Here is a 20,904-nt window from a genome sequence, read left to right on the forward strand (position 1 = left end):
CCCACAAGAGGTGGATACAGGCGAAACGGCAGAGAAAAAAGGTTGCAAGTGAGAAGGAGATAAAAAAAGAGACATTTTTTCTTCTTCTTCACGTTTCCCCGATGATTTTAACTGGCAGTGTTTGATGGCATCTTCATTCAGATCAGAGGATAAAAAAAAGCACAACAATGGTGGGAGGATGCTAGAATGCTTCTGTTTGGGAATGGGATTTGGACCGGCTGCTTTCTGTCCATTGATCGGATCAGTTGGATAGACAGCATGATAAGCGGCGTCTAACAGGTAAACCGTCTAAGCTTGGACAGACGTCTTGAATCTCAGTGCCTGGTTCGCGACGCTACTGATAAACAGGTGTTTCTTGAGAGGAACGGAGAGTTCTGAGCGCTCAGTTCAATCTGCATGTTTTGTTTTCCTGTTTTTAGATCCGAGCCTCTAAAGGAATGCTCATCAATCCCCACAGTATTTTCACATGCAAATTCATCTGTGATGTCTCTGCTGTGATTTTTGCCGTTCTTATTAAGACCCTGACAGCCTCATCTCACCTCGCAAGTTAACTGATGCACGCCTTGGCGTATTAAGATGGAGGTTCAGGGGGGGTGGGTGGTGGGGGGGGTGGGGTGGGGGGGAATCTTACACTCAATGATGTCAACATTTTTAAGTGTGTGTGCATTACAAATACTGTTAGCTCAGACAGCGTTTCCTCGTATGTCTATATTTAGATAAAAACAGGTTCTCTACTAGTAGGAGTCAAGAGCCTGTTGAAATGTGACATATGCAATATTACCATGTGGACACTTGACACAAACAAGCGATTACCTTTTTCATTTCTCATCTAATGCTGTATGATAATTAATGTGCCATTAAATGTTATCGCCCCCCTTTTAGTCGCTCACACGCTACTGTATTTAGCTTCCGAGATGTGCTTAAAAAAAGATATCGGATTGTGGTGTCCGTTTGTTTGGACACATCGGTCCTGGGAAAGCGGTCTCAGTAGGGGAACTGTCCTCTTATAGACACTGTAGACACTCGCCAAACGGGAGGAATTTTTAGAAACCCTCCAAACATAATTATGGAAAATTGCATCTGATGCGAACTGTCCTTTTTTTGTTGTTACAGATCGATGACAACACATACTCGAATGTGTTACGGTATCATTTTAACCAGCTGGTGAGAAATAGGATGATAATGCGCTGAAAATCCCTCTCGATAGTCACATATGTCAGTGTTTTGCGTGACACATCTGACACAAATGAATCCCACAGTGTTTTAAAAAGCCACTACTGGGGATCCGTGTGGCTGTGGTGTGGCATCCAGACTAACTGGTTTCAGTGGGAGTGAAAATGTCATCCGTAATGTTCTTTGAAGCATAGGTAGATGTCTCGCAGGCTTTTGTCGGTGTTGTATTGTGGCATCTGCCTCTGGCATGCAGCAGAACGTCTTAGGCCTTCATGATGATGGTTATCTTAGTGCATTTGACTGATATTTCAGGTCTAGCCACAAGCCCAGAGTAGCTGCAATCCCTAGTTCAGGACCAAAATGCACCAGTGCTGGCAGCTGTGACTCACCAGCGGTGACCATTACAGACTTGTTCTTAGTCTCGACAATCACTTCCAGCTGTGACCTTTTATCGCCTGTCCTGTGGAAGAATGACGAAACCACAGATATTCGGATATTTATATGCGAAAAAGAGAATAAATGCTAAATGTTTTTGTTTTTACTTTGGATGTCCTTTTCTAAAACACTGAACCATTTTATTTTATATCCTTAATTTAGATTCGGTGTCGTTCCAAACCGGCACTTGATTTTTTTTTTTCTTATTTGTAGCACAAAAGGAGAAGTTTTGCAGAATATCTCAGCTGTTCTTTTCCATTCAATGAATGCATACAGTGACCTGAAAATGTAATTTACTAGTTAGTTGTGTTGCTTCATATTTCTTTGATGAATAGACGGCTCAAAAGAACAGCTTTTATTTGAAATAGAAACCTTTTGTAATATTATAAATGCCTTTACTGTCATTTTCATTCATTTAATGGCTGAATAAAATAATTCAGTTCTTTAAAAAAAAAAAGATAGTATTACTAAGCCCAGACTTTTGAACGGTAGTGTACTTTTAGCATTTACATTTAAAATAATGTTTTTTTTAAATTTATATTTTGTTTATAATTTTTTTTAATTATTATTTTAAATTAAAAACAATATCAGGATGAGTAAACAATGACTATTTAAATTTTTTGGTGAGCTATGTCTTATAATTTCCTACAATAATACCTAAGCTTTAGGGTATCCTGGAATGAGGCAGTGGTGATAAACAGTAGTTTGGTCTCTAACCTTTCCTTTTGTGAGCCTTTGATTATTGTTACTATTTATAGTCTCGCCGAGGGTCCAGCCAATCTATTGTAATTGTGTTGAATGCTTCCTTTTCACCAGGGGCAAGACAGCGCAATCACAGCGCAATCCTTTTTTACTGCAAGTGTGTGTGTGACGTAACCGAGCCATACAAGCTATTTATAGACCAAATAGCACGATATTTTTCGTCACGGATGCCATTTTTAGCTCTGACAGCTGTTGCACCTAACATGGCCCCTCCTGGGAGCCCTGAGATGGTCGCTTAGTCGATGCTTGCCGATTGTTTATGAGTCTTATGGTGTTTGTGTTTACACCAGCTCACCTTTCTGCTCACACACACACACACACACACACAACTGTCTGCTTTACCTCTCAGGGAAGAGTTGGATAATCCGTCTTACACTAAGCGGCCTGTGTCATGTGACACACCCTGTGGATCTGCAGGAGAGTTACGGTGTCTGCCGGACCTCGGTGTCATCAGCAGGTGGATTTACGTTTCTTACGGCAGCCGAAGGTCAAAACGAGGCCCCTTGTGTTTTGTTTCTGGAAATCGCTTGCATAGATGTCATTCGCAGACAGTTGGATTCCATCGCAGCGCTTCTGCCGTACAGTAACGCTGTATTTATTAATGGCGAGTTGGTTGCGCTGCATGTTTTTCAGACCACTATGTCTGAATGATTATACAGAACATCTGCTGGTTTTGGGTTTTGTGAGTGATTAGGAAGTAATATGGAATATGCTAGTTTGTAAACAGAGAAATACACCGTTTTTAATATGCATTTTAATTTGAATGATGCTTTACCACTGTTTTTCGTCATAATATAAATATATATTTATATATATAGAGAGAGAGAGAGCGAGCGAGAGCTAAATTGAACAGAACTCAGTGTCACTGGTTCTTCAAAATGAAACAAAATGCTGTATTTTTCATTTCATATTTTTGTCTTGTTTTCCTGTTAATATCTCAACATCCTTCATACAACTCAAAAAGCAAACTTACATAAGATATTAAGACTTGTTTTCAGAGAATCAAGTTCTCTGCATTTAAGCAAATCTTGCGGTTTATGGTGAAGATTGATTATGTTTTGATATTTTCTCTGGAGAACCATATTAAGCAACACTGAAGTTAAAAACACAATCTCAAAAGCAATCCCACTGGACATCCGTAGATGATTTTCTCAAGTCTGATTTGCCTGTGTTTTGTCCCCAGGTCTGAGAATGAGCTCGGCTCCTTCTCTCTGATGCACTCGAGCTAAGGGCCGTCCTGGTGGATTTGCCCCTGACCCAGCGGAGCGTTTCCAGCGCCAGCCCCGCTCCACGCCCATCATGCTGATCAAAGAGTACCGCATCCCCATGCCCATGAGCGTCGAGGAGTACCGCATCGCTCAACTCTACATGATTCAGGTTTGCTCATGGTTTTATCTTGCATTAAAGCAGTAGAAAATGTCTGCCTTTATTTACTCGGCTTCACAATGATGTTCATAATGACCACATCTGACAAGCTCCAAAACGGATTAAAAAAACTCCATAAAAGTAGTTTGTACAACTTGTGTGCTTCATCCCAATTCGTATTGTAATAACAAAATATGATGCATAATTTACAGTATGATGCAAATAATAAATAAGTTATATGCAAATTTTTTTATTGTTATCTACCAAAAATATCCAACATCAAAAATCTCACATCAAGTATGGCAACTTATTATAAGGCTTGACGTCAATAACGTTTGACTCTGAGACGCACAAGAACCAACGACGTCTAATCTGCGCCATATTTTGAGAACTATGGCTAAAATTAGTCTGCTCTAGGGCTGGGTAAAAATATAGATTTCTCAATTTTAGTCATCCTCATTTTTATGAACCGTTACCGATTATTTTTATTTATTTTTTTATCCCAAAAATATTTTTTTTTAGTCTTGCTGTTTTCAGTTGATAAATGAACAGAACTTCGTATCGCGCCTCTCATCTAATAAATCCCAATAAGCTTTGCAACTTTTAATGTGAAACAAAGTCGTTCAAATTCTGTCAATTCAAACAATCTTTAATGTGGAGCAACAGATCGCTGTTAAAACCTCAGAGCGGATCATCACTTCCTCTTTACTACAAGTTATAGCATGAAATAAACATGAATGAACATCAGGAAGAGATGCAGTACAGCTTACTGAAATGTCTCATGTAATTGCTCAATCAGTTTTTCAACCGCGGAAAGATGTCAAAATGTTGTTGTTTTTCTCAGAAAAGCCATTCGATCTCCATAAACTCGATAGTTAGCCAGACAAATAATTCTAGAGAGGAGCGTTTTGCTAAATATTTGCGTGTATATTGCATATTCAGTGTCATTATACTCAACCTGTTCTTCAACATTTAATGTATGTTTGAATAAATCCATACATTTTTTGACAGCCACTATTTTAAGTTATATTAGATTTCAAAAAACAAATTGGTGTAGAAACATTATTATGTAATTATAAAGTTGGTATTATAATTTTATTATTAATAAAACGTACTACCAGCTGAAACTCTATGTCTTGGTATGGACTCTATATGAATGGTTTATTACAGCATTAGTTTTTGCCATGTATTGTATCTGATATATGTGACCCTGGATCACAAAACCAGTCACATGTCGCACGGCAATAGCCAACAATACATTGTATGGGTCAAAATTATCGATTTTTCTTTCATGCCAAAAATCATTAGGATATTAAGTAAAGATCATGTTCCATGAAGATATTTTGTACATTTCCTACCGTAAATTTATAAAACACTTATTTTTGTGAGTTAATGCCGCACAATCGCAAACATAAATGGACAATTTTAAAGGCAATTTTCTCAATGTTTCGAGAAACATTCCAGATTTTGATATTTTGTATCTCTGGCCAAATATTGTCCTATCCTAACAAACCACACATAAATGGAAATATTATTTATTCAGCTTTCAGATGATGTATAAATCTCAATTTCAAAAAATTTACCCATGTGACTGGTTTTGTGGTCCAGGGTCTCATATATCCAAATTTTGAAACAGAATTGCAAGCTTGTAAATCAAAATCGTATCGAATTGAATCGTGAGATTTGTCTCAATATTCAGCCCTAGTCTGTTCCTCACAGGAAATCATCGTACAATTTCAGAGGACTTATTCTGAGTCACTCTGATTATTTTTTAATGTGCTTTTTTTAGCCTATTTGAAGCTTGACAGACATGGTCACTATGAACCATCGTGTGGAAAAAGAGCTGTGTGAATCTTCTTTTGTGTTCAACGGAAAAAAAAAGAACAGCCTGTGGGTTTGGAACGACAAAAATGGCAGAATTTGTATGTATTTTTTGGGTTTTCCTTTTAAGCACGTCACGCACTTCTGTTGTTTCTGTGAAGTGCGTAACGTTCAAAAAGATGTGACTCACAGCTGGCTTGCTTGGTGTTTCCTTTTTGAAACACGCTCTACTCTCTGGGTCAAACGCAATGAAACTTAACATGCGTGTTTGAATCATTCAGATATGATGCACACATGCAATTTTTACAATACAAAGATGGTGCTTCACGTCTCGTACCTCAAGTCTATTTATGACAACAACAAGTTTCACAAGCTCAAAATATTTGACTAAATCTGGCCCGTGATCCCCCTGAGAGAGGATGTCAGATGGGTTGTGGGTGCTGGCGAGGCAGGAAGCACCTTACGCATCGTGCTTATGCCGAAACCACCGTGGAAAAGCGCTGATGCCAAGAATCAATACGCACCACTGCGATGTGCTAATGTAGATGTTGTGAGTGTTTCGAGAAGGGCAAATGTTGTGAACTTACTGTGGTCTGAACCATGGCATAGTTGCCCAGAATGCACTGGGCCGAGCTAAAACAACAACAAAGATGGCGAACAATTCAAAATTAATGTTGAATAAGTGTGCTTTTCAATAGTTCAATGTAATAGGGCTGTATGATTAATCAAAGTAAAACCGTGATTATTAATAATTGGTTGTTTTCAGCAAAAGAGAAGCTTTAAGCCCTTATAAAAGCTTGTAATATTTGAAAATAAAGAAATTAAGATAACCATAATTATTAGTATTGCAAGTTTATAGTATACTATATTATTTTTCTTAAGTACATTTTTTTTATTTTTCAGTCAAATATTGCAATATGACTTTTGTTTAATATTTTCATTTAGTAATAATAACAATAAATAATAATTAAATGTGTATCACAGTATTTTACATTTAAAGTCACATTGAAATATAACCACAAAATGTTTTGCACCACAGACAAGCACAGAATATCTACAACTTTTTTTAATAAGATTGCAATTTTTGTCCGAAAAATTGCAATTAGAGATTTCCCCCAAATTGTACAGTTCTACACTGTATTTAAAATAGGGTGTTTTACCCGATACATTGTGAATACTATGCTGTTTTTATAGTTTATCAACATGTTAACGTCAAACGTGAGTTCATTTGTGGTCCACAAAGTTGCTGGTTTCATCAGAGCTGTGTCTAGTGAAACATGTGGGTGAAATATAGAGAACTAGCACGTCTCCAGCGTGCTCGTATTGTTCTTCAAGCTCACAGTGAGGTTACGGCCACAGATCTAACTGAGCTTCCACCCACATTGCTCTGCTTTCTCTGAATGGTCTTATAAGGTTAATTAGCAGTCTGTCAATGCAGCTGCCGCTCAGTGTTGTTGTCAGTGAGGTATTAAGCAAACGGCCCCTATAGACAGCCAGGACGTTACTATCCAATTGCAGCAGGGATGCTAAATTTAAGCACTTGTGCTGTTAAAGTCAGCGGACATCAGAATCGAGCCTAAGCGATGTTGACTCGCATAAGACTCGAAGTCCTTAGGGAACGAGTGTCTAATTAGCAGATTTCTAAAAGCGTGAGTCATCGAAAGTGTGAAGTAGCGGCGCCCATATGACTGATGGTTGAATCGTTTAGGTTTGGCATAGAGATTCGAAGTTTTAAGCCAATTAGCACGATAAATCTGCATCTGAAGAGAACATTTGTGTCCTCTTCCTTGTTAAAGTTAGTTTCACATGTTTATTTGGATCGGTTTAGGCGTACTTTCCAAGTCCTGCTTTTTATAAGCTCCATCTGTTGACATGCCGTCGCAGAGTTCCCCTAATGAGTGTGCGGTGGGCACACACACGGTTCGGCATGCTCGTACACTGTCAGAGTGACCCCGCTGGTGTAGTATTAAACCTGTGTGTGTGTGTGTGTGTGTGCCCATGCTTCCGATTACAGCAAGAAAGCCTCATGTTACCCGGCAGAACTCTGGTCAGAAACCGTGAACAGATGTTCAACGCTGGTGGAAATATAAACAAAACTATTTCCGCTGTGGAAGGTGTGAGATGGTTTTTGGTGTGTGAGATGCAGCAAAGATGAGTTATTCACTTCATAAGCCAGTGTGTGTCATCTAGGGCTGGGCGATATGGCCCAAAAAAATGATCACGATAAAAATTTTCATATCAGTCGATATTGATAAAGCTTTGACATTTATTGTGATAATTATTTCTTTCAAGTTTAAAGGCAGATCTTTGCTCCTAAGACCTTTAACTGTGCTTTTTAAACTACTCTTTATTGTCAGAACTTTCTTTAGACTGTTCCAGTAATTCTTTTTCTTAACAAAATAAATATCTTAATAGAAAAATGTATTTATTATCTTAGTTTTCTGCATGTTCTAATGGTTGATATTGTTTTAAATCATGAAACAGGTTTGTTTTGCTTGACTTCGTGTCTTCAACACAGTTTGCAGTGCAGGCTGCAATATTAATATACCATGTTTTGTCTCATTTGTCAAATCGTAACAATTTTTACAGATGTGACTCTTTTTGTTAATGAACATAATTTTACAGCTGCATCCATTTTTTGGGGGGGTCAAATTTTAATATTCTGACTGTGTTTGAGTTTTATTCAAATTAACCATTGGTCTTCCATTGTAGCTTATATTTAGATCATGATAACAGCAGGTAAACCCACACATATTATATAGCACCTCACTACCAATGTAAAATGCATTTGTATTTGTAGCCTAAATACATTTAGTATAAAAATGCTATAGCTTAATCACAAAAAATACTGTAACTATATTCCATTACTCCTTTAATACATGTCCACATTAATAATATACTTAAATTCGATATGAATATCCCACATTTCTGCCACAATACCATGGCAAAGTTAGTGTTACTACAGTAAATCCATGATAAAAAATGTTTAAGCTTCACTGAATTCAAGCACTTTTCACTGATCTCACAGCGATGTTTAGTGGTCACGTGATCGAGACCGTTCAGTGAGTAAACGCATCCGCTCTCGTAAGCTCGCGCCGCACGGTTCAAACGAGTAGTGGTGTTTCGTTCCGCTTTTGCCGCATAAACATTGCATCAAGCATTTATCGAACTCTTGTTATCGTTTTATCAAGGAAAATTAAATCGCAATAATTAGGCAATCGTTAGCATTTTATCACCCGGTCCTAGTGTCATCCGAGTCGAGTCACACCAGTGTGTTATGGATTTAGATTGCAATCAAATTAAGACACATCATGGATATTACAGTGATTTGAAGTAATTTAATGTTTCTGTTTATATATTTATATAAATTGTTTTAGCAAAAATATGTGTAAAATAATATTTATTTTATACATTATATATGTTTATATATTACTATATATTGGTGTATTTGTACATATAAATAAAAACTATTGAATACTATTCTTTCTTGTTTCATTTAATAAAAAACTGTTGGAAAACATCTTTTGCCTCTTTTTTAAAAATGTAATTTTGATCACACTTTGGATTAGGGTCCAATTCTCACTGTTAACGAACTATTTACTTCAATAAACTTCTATTTACTGCTTATTAATAGTTAGTAAGGTAGATGTTATGTTTATGTATTGGGTGATCAAGCAGAATAATGCATTAATATGTGCTTAATAAGTACTAATAAACAGTATCCTAGTAATATGCATGTGAAAAAGCAACTAGTTAAGAGTGAGAATTGGACCATAAACTAAAGTGTAACCATCCTTTTGGCAATGGTGGCTTGGTTTTGGTTGAAATGTTTAAAATCACCCTTTTAAGCCATTTCAATGCAAGCTCATAATTATATTGAGATTGTCAAGAATATTGTCAGTTTTGTTCCACACACCAGCAGGAATTTGTCTTTCCGAAGCTTCCGTCACAGCGGCATCACTCTTCCCGCTGTATCTCTCGCTCTCCTGTTTTCTCTTTCTCTCCCCTCCGGTCAGACTCCCTCCTCTGCAGCGTCACAGCTGAGCTGCGGTTGCCATGGAGACCTGTGACATCAGCCGGAGCGTGGCGCTCACTGCAGTCATTTGTTTGCGGTGCGAGAGGGAGAGGTCACGATGATGCAGGCCTGTTGCCAGGGCAACTTCACTCCCGTGATTTCTGCTCTCCGCAGATGGGCAGCGAAGGTGCATCGCGACGAGGTTAAACCTCTCACATGATGTTGGCCGTCCGTGTCCATATAGGGCAGCGTTTGCTTCTCGCTCGTCCACGGAGATGCTAAATTAAGGGTAGAGCTGAAGCGCGGCTTCGGAAAGAAATCGGGATGTTTTGAGGGGCAAATCCCAGGTGGTAAATTTCAACTGGAGAGCTGGAAGTCTCTGTGGATGCTCCTTTTAGGGCCTAGTCATTTTTTCATTTGAATTAAAGTCATCCATGTGAAATATGTAATTAGCTAGAGTGCACAGGAATCCTGCCAGGGAAAACTGAACTCCAGTTTTATGCTTTCTATCAGTTACGGTAGTTGCAACACGGCTCTTGGTGCCAACCGTCCATTTTATCGTCTTCATTATGACCTCTCAGCAGTTATTGGCCTTTCTAATGTATTCAGTTTGCATTATTTTAGCCATAAACTATGAGTGAACTGCTTTCTCAGCATAAAAGTACCTTTTGTTACCATCAGTACTACCTTTGTAAAAGAAATTAATCCCCACTAAATTGTTGTTATCATAATATTACAAGCATTTGAGAGACTAATTCTTTCAAACTAGGTCATTTAAAAGGGATTATTAGAGCTTCTATCAGCTGTCGGTGTCTAACCAGAGACATAATGTGATCATCAAGTGATCAATCATGTTCAGAATCTGAATATTGAGAGGCTTAGTGTGTTTCAGTACCAGAGTATTAATGTAGTTTATCCGGCCTAGATGCACAAGTTTCAGCATCAAGGAATTTTAAGTATTAAACTTTAGTTGTGTTACTCATCCTTGTACAGACATCACTGATTCGTCAAATGATGAATATCGTAATTGAATTGTACACGCAAGATCATCGTCTCTTCTTGTGTGGTTTGCTTCACTATTGAGTTCATCTCATACATCTGATAGAGTGCAAGCTCGACAAAAGTGAAGGAAACCGCAGCGAGGTTAAAACCATTGCACTGAAAAACTGGTTCTCAACTGGTGAGTCGTGACCAAAAATCAGGTCACAAGTCTGTCCTGATAGGGTCGTGATTAGAGGGGGAAAAACAATGCTAAATTCAACTGAGCTTGTTGAACATAAGCAGTTCATTATTATTTATTAACAAGTAGGGCTGCACGATTAATCAAAATAAAACAAAATCCTGATATGGATTAGTGCGATTATCTAATTGCAAAGACTGCAATTTGATTAAATATATGCGTTGCATATATCGTGGTAAAGCGTTGTGTCCTTACGCGTGAGCTTCTCATTATTCGCTGGTGTTTCCGGCGGTTTAGTTCAGAGTAAATGCTGCGCCACACCTGAGCAGGACAATGCATGTCCTCTGAGTTTGGGTCAATTTAACATGCATTTGGGAAGCAACAGGCGGCAACCTTCTTCACAAACTTGTAGCGCTCTCCTTGCGGTTTTCTGTTAAAAATAAGTTTGATGGTTTAAAGGCACTGTATGTAACTTTTTCAGTCTACTAAAGCATAAAAATACCATAATATGTTTGCATATATTGAGGAAACATGCTGTTCACATACTTGTTTCTCTGAAAAACACTTCTACAGCCAGTTATTTAACTTTTAAATGTGAGTTTGGAATGTTTGTTATCGGTTTGGTCTGTGATACTGCACGTTGCCAATTTTAATTGTCCATTGCGCTCATTCCTGTTGCGTGTGCTCAAACTGGCAACCCGTGTGAGTGCCGTCCAGTCTGAGGAGCAGGTGGCGGGAGAAACGGGCGGGCGATCGCCGATATTTTGAATTGAACTGCAATACCTATTTCGACCACTAGTTGTCATTCTTACATACTGCACCTTTAAAATTTGAATTCATTATGAAATTTGGCACACAGATAGAGAACAGTCCGAACATTAACCACAGCAATTTTGGTGTATCTAACTCAATCCCTCTAGCGCCACCAACTGTCCAAATTTGAAATTACGTTTATGCTAATAACTTCTGAACCGTAAGAGCTAGAAACAAAATTCATAATTTTTCAGTTGTCATTTTCCGTCGTGAAAATGTTTTCGCCACTCCTAGACGATTTGTCCAATATTCACCAAAATTTACTCAGATCATCTTCAGACCATGCTGGCAAAAAGTTATTAAAATAATGTGTGAACAAATTCGACAAAGAGCACACCAAATGAATACGAGGCTGTATCTCTGCAACGCTTTAGCATTTTTGAGACGAATCTTGGTACATGTCATCACAAGCATGACCTGAGGCTACATGCACTGTAATTTACGCACGCATTAGTGTATCCTTACAAAACTTGGCATGTGTCATCGGGACCATGGCAAAAGTTTCGCAACAGCGCCACCCTCTGGTCAAAATTTATAATGAAATTTCAAAACATACTAATAACTTTTGATTAATTTTGCCTATTTTAATCAATCTGGTCTTGATAGATTCCTTGAGTCATACAGAGAACAATGATACCAATTATGCCATATTCGATCGAACTTGCTATCCGCCATTTTGAATTTCTTTGAAAACCTACTTTTTCAAATTCCTGCTATACTGTTTGTCAGATTTTCACCAAATTTGGCTCAGATCATCTTCAGACCATGAAGGCAAAAAGTTACTAAAAGCACACTGACCACACCATAATAATTTGATTACAGCCACCTATTGGTCAAAACTGATAAGTAATGAAAGCGTATTACTAGTAATTGTATTAATGTTTTTTAAGCCATTTTGCATAAAATAATCTACAAATGTTTTTAATTAATTTAATTATTGTTGGGCTGATGCTCCCAGCAATGCTTGCATGACTTATTTTGCCTTTTTGTGCTTAGCCCTGATAATTAATGCTTGCAATTATTTATTACTACTATTATTATTTTATAGACATATTAATATAAAATCACAAAACAAATTGTGCAGTCCTACAAACAAGCACAGCAAACATTAAAAAAAAATGTAATTTAATTTTTAATCCCAATTCTTATCAGAAAAATGGCAATTCGCAATTCCCCCCCCCCCCCCCCCCCCCCCCAAATCGTGCAGCCCTATTAATAATTCTCATGTTTGTTTTTAAGGACAATTTTGTTACTTTTTGTACAGTGTTGGTGACAGTTTTGGTGCTGAATCAAAATCACTTGACAAGCAACACTCTGTATTGATACAAAATCGTGAGGGAAAAACATTGCAATATAATTGTACTGCACAGCCTTATGGTGTCAAGACCACACTTCTCTAAGGTGTGTGTGTGTGCGTGCGTGCATGCATGCATGTGTGTACGCGGGATTAATTGTAGCGAGTGCGGGGCCTGATGCCATCTGTCAGCACCATAATGAAGTGCTGGCGACTCCATGCTGGGAGGATGAGCAAAAACAGATACCCCAGCCCGTTCCCTCTCCCGCCTGCCATTTGTCTGTCTGTCCACACCTCCAGCTGCTGACAGCTCACCTCTCTAACTAGAAGACGTGATTGGTCCGTTTCTTCCTGCTCTGCACATGTGAGCTACAGACCTGCGGATACCTCGAATGAGCTCCAGCTTCACAAGCATTATGTGGAATGTTGGTCTGGTGTCAGTCCTGACTAGGGATGGGTATCATTAAGGTTTTTACTCTTACCGATACTGCTTATCGATCTGGTACTTTAACAGTACTCTTACTGGTTATTTCAGATGGCACTTAGAGGCTTTTGCATCTGAACTCTCCATATATATATATAAAAACAAATTAAGAATATAATTAAGATTGCTTTATAATCTGAAATGTAAAATATCTATAGCAAAAGAAATGTCAATGTTTGAACAAAACAAATATAAAACATCCACTTGTAAATGGACCAGTTTGCAGGCATTTGTGTTTTATATGCATAAGATACAATAAGAAAAATAACTAAGAAACAGGATACAAATGAAATGGCAATGGCAATGGCAATTTATTTATATAGCACAATTAATACAATTTACATTGTCCAATGTGCTTTACAGTATAGAAATACAGTGCTTTAATTTCAGGAATGTCTACTAACATTACTGTTCAGGTAAGTAATATGGCCTACAAAAGAAATCTAATAAAGTAATCAAATGTACAATATCTGCATAGTTTTCACTGTAAAGTATAAAGTATAACGTGATTGTCTAAGGAATAATTTGTTTAGTTGCGGTGCGTTTTCGGGAGCGCACACACATAAAGCCTTGAAGTTGGAAACAGCGTCTTTTGCATGGATTATTGTGCTTTTAATAGCTCTTATTATTATCAAACACATCCCGCAATTTAGCAACTGAAGAGACTGCATTTTACAACGATCACCGATCGTGCTGATTCTGACGTATGGGTTTTTAGGGAGGAATGAATGCCCACCGCTGTGAAGCGAATGAAGCTTATTAGTTTGACCTCAAATATCTTCTTTTTATAATCCTTGGAAGCCAAAATCGAAATCAAAAAGCCCTAAAGTGTAACTAGACTCTGTAGCTCCACGACAGCAGAACCAGTAACGTCTATTGATACTGCAATTTTTCATAGTTTACCACTGGGGCTCATTTATTACTGGATTTCAGTACCCATCCCTAGTCCTGACAGTGCAGTCTGCAAGTTTGACAGAAAGAGAGAGAAGCAGCTGTCTGACATTGAGAAATGCACGGCCGCTATTCCCTTGATGGCACGGGCCTGTGCTTTTAAAATGGAAATGTATTGCTCACCACGTATCCGGCGATTGAGGACGAATTAAAAACGCCTGAAACTGAGAGACCAAGAGCGATCGTTTCTCAGGCGTCTCGGCTGCGAGACAGTTTGGCACTTGCTGAGCACGGGCTGATGTTGCTCCTGTAAGCAGTTTCCAGAGCTTTCTGCTGCTTGTGTTTCCTCGTGTCGTGTGCCAGTCAGGATTGTTTGAAAGTCAGGATCGAAGAGTATTAAAACTTTCTTCGTCTCTGGAACAAACTTCACCTTAATGAAGGTCTTTAAAGGGGTGGTATAATACCCCTTTTTACAATATGTAAAATAAGTCTCTGTTGTCCCCAGAGTGTGTATGTGAAGTTTTAGCTCAAAATACCACACAGATAATTTTTTACAGCATGTTAAAGTTGTCCCTTTTTGAGGGTGAGCAAAAACGCGTCGTTTTTGTGTGTCCCTTTAAATGCAAATGAGCTGCTGCTCCCGGCACAGCGGGCGGAGCTTCAAGAGCTTGTGTCTGTGTGTGTGTGTGTGTGTGTGTGTGTGTGTGTGTGTGTGTGTGTGTGTGTGTTAGCAGCTCTGATTACCTCACGCAGACACGCAAACTGTTCTGCTTTTTATATTTAAACTGGAGTCAGACAATGATGGAGAGACTCAAGAAGAAGTGACAACATGTAGAATGCAATAGGACGTTTCTGAATGGTTAGTTGATGAATTTATGTAGCTGATGTGGAGTTCAAGTCTTTGATCAGCATATTCTGTCATGATAATCTATAAAATTGCTCGTGTGGGAACTGTTGTAAGATGCCCACAGAGTGACATGCTATTGCATTTGTGTTACGTACTGTATTGCATGTGAAAAGACAGATGTGACAGCTTGAGCGGACTCACAAATGTGCAAAAAGCAAATATCTTCCTTTGCTTTGTAACTTTGCAGATGTTGTTTATGCTCAAACAGCAACATTACACACTAACTAAAGTTAGAAAAGTGAAATCATAATCAACCACCCCTTTAAATAAGCATTGTCACCTTTTAATCCCACTATCATCTTGATAATGCAGAGTCACGACTGATGGGATCTGTGTGGCCATCTGCCCTGCGAGTGTGCCAGCTCCACTGGCCTGTCATCATCCATCTTTTATTTAAACATAGAGGACGCATTAATAATGACATAATTACACCTACATTCATGTCAATTAGTTCAAATAGAAATGTAAAAAAAAAATTGCTGTACAGAATTAAAACAGATTTCTGACACTGTGATCCAACTTTTATGTTCACTTTCAGGGGCCCGGGACACAGTTTTAAGGAGAGACACTCCCTGTTATTTAGGCTTTTCTATAGTAGATTTAAGTGGGCCAAACTTCTCCTTGATGGCTTCACAAGTAAGTTGATATGCCATTAGCCTCCAGATGCTTCCAACTACCTTCGTATGACCTTCTCAAGCGAGGCAGATATGAGGCATGTGCCACCCTGACTGGCACAGTGGGCCTTCTCCCAAAATTCACAGCTCCGGCGCCTTGCCAAGACTGTACCCTATTTTTATGGTTCTGTCTGCTGGAATTCACAGTGAGACTTGGCTTATCTTACTGACACAAAGCTGAAGGTGTGGCGTCCTTGATTGGCCAACTCCAGTAGCGCTGAGCATGTAATTGACTTCTGTTGGGTTGGAGTCAATTCTGTTTTGGCATAGACTATTACCTTTACATTAACGTTGAGTTTCGAGTGTCCCAAGAGGTTTTAAGATTCAAGCTTAGCTTAATATTATCGATTTAACTGCATTGGCACTATTAGATGAGAATGAAATTGAGCTGGATAATTACACTAACTAGTGATGCACCATTCATGATTTTTCATTTACAATTCAGTTGTTGTTTTTTACAAACAAATTGGCCAATAACAGCTGTCAGTTGCTGAATTTTTTTCTTCTTTGTTTAAGCAAATTTATTTGTTGTTTATTTGCTTTATAACAGGCAAACTGGCCTTAAACCAAAAATATCTGTAGCCATTAGAAATTACAGACAACCACTGCATTTAAATCACGATCCAAACAAAGATGGCTTGTAGCTTGAGCAGTTGTTTTTGATTTGAATTAGATTGTATAATTTCAAGGTTTAAAGCAAAAACAGAATTATCTAACTTAAGCTTTGTGAAATTATGCTGCATAAGACACCTGCACACACACACACACACACACACACACACACACTCACTCCCTCACATACACAAAAAACAGCAGACGGACTGAATGAAAATGTAAATTCAGAGTAAAAGAAAATGTCTTTCAGTTCCTTTCAGAAATGCATTCATATAAACTTCAAACCCCAATTCAATGTTTATCTTTTTCTTCCTATATTTCGAGCATCGTGAACGTTGCTGTGCTGGTACAGTATTTGCTCTGCAGGCGCATATGTGTCCTCTTCTTAGCATCCGTCTTCAGCGTGTCCTGTCTCTGGCCTGTGTTAACATCCTGTTTATAGACTTCATAATATTTCCACACAAATTACATTTTGGGAAATTATTGCAATGCAGTTTCTGCACAGTTCCGAAATCAAAATCGACCAAAATAAAACTAAAAACTTTGTTTGGCGCAAAAACCAGTTCTGATTTATGGCTGGTAAACCGGTGCATCTCTAACACTAACTTTGCAACATTGACACTTTTATTGAACTGACTTGAGCAAAACAATAACACTATTGTCTTCTGTAGAGCTGCATAGAGCTTTATTGAAATTGTTTCATAAATGCAACTGACAGTTAAATAAATTGAAACAACAGATTTGAACTGAATTGAGCTTCATAATGCCACTAACTGTGCAACATCGACACTGTTATTGAAGTATATTGAGTCAACATTGAACTAACATGAGCAGAATGATGACACTATTGTCTTCTGTATATAGCTGAATTGATCCTGTTCCATAATTGATGAGGTTTACAATATTAACACTGTTATTTTCCTGTTTATTTATGTGACGCTGCTTTGAAACAATCCCTATTGTATAGTTCAATATAAATAAATGTGACTTGACTTTAATTCCAGTCCAATTGGAAGTCTGTGAACCCTAATCTCTGACCTTTTCCTCCCTGCAGAAAAAGAGTCGTGAAGAGAGCGAAGGCGAGGGCAGCGGCGTGGAGATCCTGGAGAACCGACCCTACATAGACGGCCCAGGCGGCTCTGGTCAATACACCCATAAGGTTTACCACATAGGCCAACACATCCCTAGCTGGTTCCGCTCTATCTTGCCAAAAGCCGCTCTTCGTGTGGAAGAGGAATCCTGGAACGCCTACCCATACACTCGTACACGGTGAGTGCCATAGTGCCTAATAATAAAACCCTCTGGCTCTTTTTCAAGAGTACCACAGATGAATATCCAAAACAGCTTTAAATATTCAAGTCAGGCCTTGTTGTTCTGGTCTTAAATAAAGGTGTTCTAAGCGTTGTCACACGTTTTTTAGGCCAAAAAATTTTTTTGTCACATACAGCAAACATCTCCTCACTATCCGCTAGCTGCCTGTCCCCTGAACACACTGTAAAAAACACGATCTCTGTAGACAGCCCAGGCTACACAAACGGCAAGAAAAACAAACTGGCCCAACCTGGACCACGAAACATAACAACAAACAGTGCTCCAGCCAATAATCGACAAGAATGATTTGGGGGTGGGGGTGGGGGGGTTAGTGTGCGTGCACATAAAGGGGGGTGTGGGGAGTGGAGGAGAGAGAAGCATGAAGAGGGAAGTTAGCTAGAGGAGAGATGTCCTAGATAACGACAACGACTAACGTTAAAAATGCATATTCTTGAGAATTTTGATATGGCCGACACACGACCAAAGAGACGACGTTCCAATGAACAAATAACAAAGAAGAGGGAAAAGGAGAAGGAACGTTCGAAATCCCGAATTTACATTGGAAAAGCGTTCAAAAGGTGGCGAGAACTCCGCCGGCAGAAGGGCTTCCAATCCGACATTCAGGTGGCTCTGTTTTTGCTGGACAGGCGAGTAAATCCAGTTTGGCTTTTCTAAATGGTTCATGACTGTTTCAGGAAGCACGGAAGGGAGGGGGAGGGGACGGGATGAGGAGGAGGGAGGGTCGAGCTAGCCTCCGTTTTGATTGACAATACTTTGAACGTCAACAAGAAGTGACGTCACCCAACATCGCTTAGAGCACCTTTAAATAATAGATCTGTTTACTTAAAGAGGCCATATTATCCCCATTTTCAAAGTCTTGATTTTCTTTTTGAGCTCTACTAGAATAGGTTTTCATTCTTGAATGTTTAAAAAACACATTATTTTTTCCCATATTTGACATTATTGCAGCACTTCTTTCCAGGCTCTCAGTAACACTCTGTGTAGTTCCTTTCTTTATGAAGTCCCTCCTTCTGAAAAGTGCAAGTTTGAGCACGTTTGAAATTTTCAAAATGTCATGTCCCTTACCATAACTGTAAGTTTCAACACACTACTTACTAACTCAACCAGGCCCCGCCCCTTTATTCTGCGTCTTAATTATTTAAATGAGGAATATTGTGACGTGTTCGTTCCTGGAAGAAAACTCAAGACTACAATGGAGGCGTTTCGGAGAGTTCAGAAACAGTGACACTGATATACAGAATAACTCCCGCTTGAGGGACTTTGTGCTTCGTAACTTTGCAGAGCTTTTTCATGCTCAAACAGCAACATTACACACTAAAGAAAGATGAACATGTATAAAAAAGCGTAATAGGACCCCTTTAAAGCATCTTTCTGGTCTTATAGTGAATGTTGCAACGATGCACGTTATTCCATGAGCAGAGTTTCACGTTGAGTGCAGCTCTGGGATAAACTTCCACTGCAATAAACATGTATCTGTTACCTAATGAAGGGGTCATGGTAGGTATAGACAACGCCTGTGTGAAGAGAGGATAAGCTCGCATGAACCTCTGTGGTAATGCATGACACTGATATGATGAAATGACATCTGAGTTAATCTCTCCTCGCCTGTCCTGCAGCTACACGTGTCCTTTTGTCGAAAAGTTTTCCATCGATATCGAGACGTACTACAAGCCGGACACGGGTTGCCATAATGACGTCTTCAACATGTCCTCGGCCGAAAGGAGACAACGGGATATAGGTATTGTTGCACTTTCTCACTTTCTTTATTTTCATCCATCAGGCATGCTTGATGCATTCATTTAATTTATGCTTTTGAACGTTTCAAAATATTCAAATCAGCAAAACCACAACTGAGCATCTCGAACAATTGAGTTTCCACATTAGCATGCTTTTTACCACATGAGCACTGCCTTCTTCTGTAACCAATCTCAAGCTCTCGAGTCATGCCTCAGTGTTTAAGATGCAGACAGCGTGTCGCTTCATTGACATAGTATCATGCTGCTGCTGGGTAACGTGCCGCTGCACGAGAGCCCCATTGCACTCTGGGACAGGTACTGGAGGCTTTCTGAGATGAACACAGACAGACGCAGGCACTGCAGGGGGAAGCGCCCTGTGAATGCTGTTACATAACTCCATTCCTGACTGAAAACATGCACCTTTGTCAGTGTGCTGTGGAGACACCTAGAGGCCGTCTGCCAACACGGCAGTCTGCGAACAGGAACAAACAACCCAAGATCAGCAACCGTGAATAATTGAAGACATACAACGTTAGATTAAGATGTGACAGATTAGAGATCTGAATTAAGAGTTTGTTCTTTGAGAAAAGGCAAGTGAATAAGCAAAGAAGAGTCAAAATTACGATCCCACTCAAATGATTCTGGTTCCTTAACCATTTCACTAGTATTTGTTTAAGATGTTACTTGTCTTCCACTGTCAAAAACTGATCCTAATGTAGGTGTGTTTGTGTATACATGTATATACTGCATAAAAATACCAAAAAGTATATATTTTAGTAATACATATTCGTTTTTCTAAACAAAGTTCCATTTATGGACACGACAAAAGTTCCTTTTTTAATGGAACAACCCGATTCCTAATGCTAAATGAGAAAGACTTTATGACTCATACGACAAACAGATTAAACTAGGTTTTACGGCCTCAGATAACTCAAGGTCCATGTTATTACCCTCAATAAAATCTCTGTGATGAACTGATTTGGTTTGCATTAATGGATTAAATGTGAACCCCGGTTCACCATTCGTGCCTTGTTCACGATCCTTGTTGCCATTTGTTGCAGTCGCTAATGGAAGCAATTGTCTTTCACAGATCCTATCGATATTGTGAAAGATTTCATTGCCCCTCATGAGTACCTAGTTGAAGAGGACCCTAAACTCTACAAGTCGAATAAAACCCAGCGGGGCCCCCTGTCTGATGACTGGATCACGGAAATCAACAACAACCCAGGCAAAATGCCCGTCATGTGCGCTTACAAGTTGTGTAAAGTGGAGTTTCGATACTGGGGCATGCAGTCCAAGATTGAGCGCTTCATTCATGATGTGGGTAAGTGTTTGGAAATATTCAGACACCTCCTTGGGATTTTCAAAATATTTATATATATATATGTGTATATATCCAGTGAATTG

The 20,904-nt window shown here is 38.9% G+C and overlaps 1 protein-coding gene across 5 annotated transcripts in view; it reads left to right on the forward strand.

Moving 5' to 3' along the window:
- The window catches only part of pitpnm2 (phosphatidylinositol transfer protein, membrane-associated 2), a 64,131-nt gene that overhangs the window by 16,368 nt on the left and 26,859 nt on the right, over positions 1-20,904 (forward strand). For 4 of the 5 annotated variants that reach the window (XM_082157925.1, XM_082157927.1, XM_082157928.1 and 1 more), the window contains exons 2-5: positions 3,554-3,747; positions 17,484-17,698; positions 19,378-19,499; positions 20,588-20,821. In XM_082157925.1, the coding sequence (XP_082014051.1) occupies positions 3,670-3,747; positions 17,484-17,698; positions 19,378-19,499; positions 20,588-20,821 (649 nt within the window). In that variant the 5' untranslated portion in view covers positions 3,554-3,669. Of the gene's footprint in view, positions 1-139; positions 280-3,553; positions 3,748-17,483; positions 17,699-19,377; positions 19,500-20,587; positions 20,822-20,904 lie in introns of those variants that run through there. The other variant, XM_082157926.1, reaches the window with a different exon arrangement.

The sequence above is a fragment of the Leuciscus leuciscus genome, assembly GCF_965113295.1.
Source record: "Leuciscus leuciscus genome assembly, chromosome: 24".
Taxonomy (NCBI): Eukaryota; Metazoa; Chordata; class Actinopteri; order Cypriniformes; family Leuciscidae; genus Leuciscus; species Leuciscus leuciscus.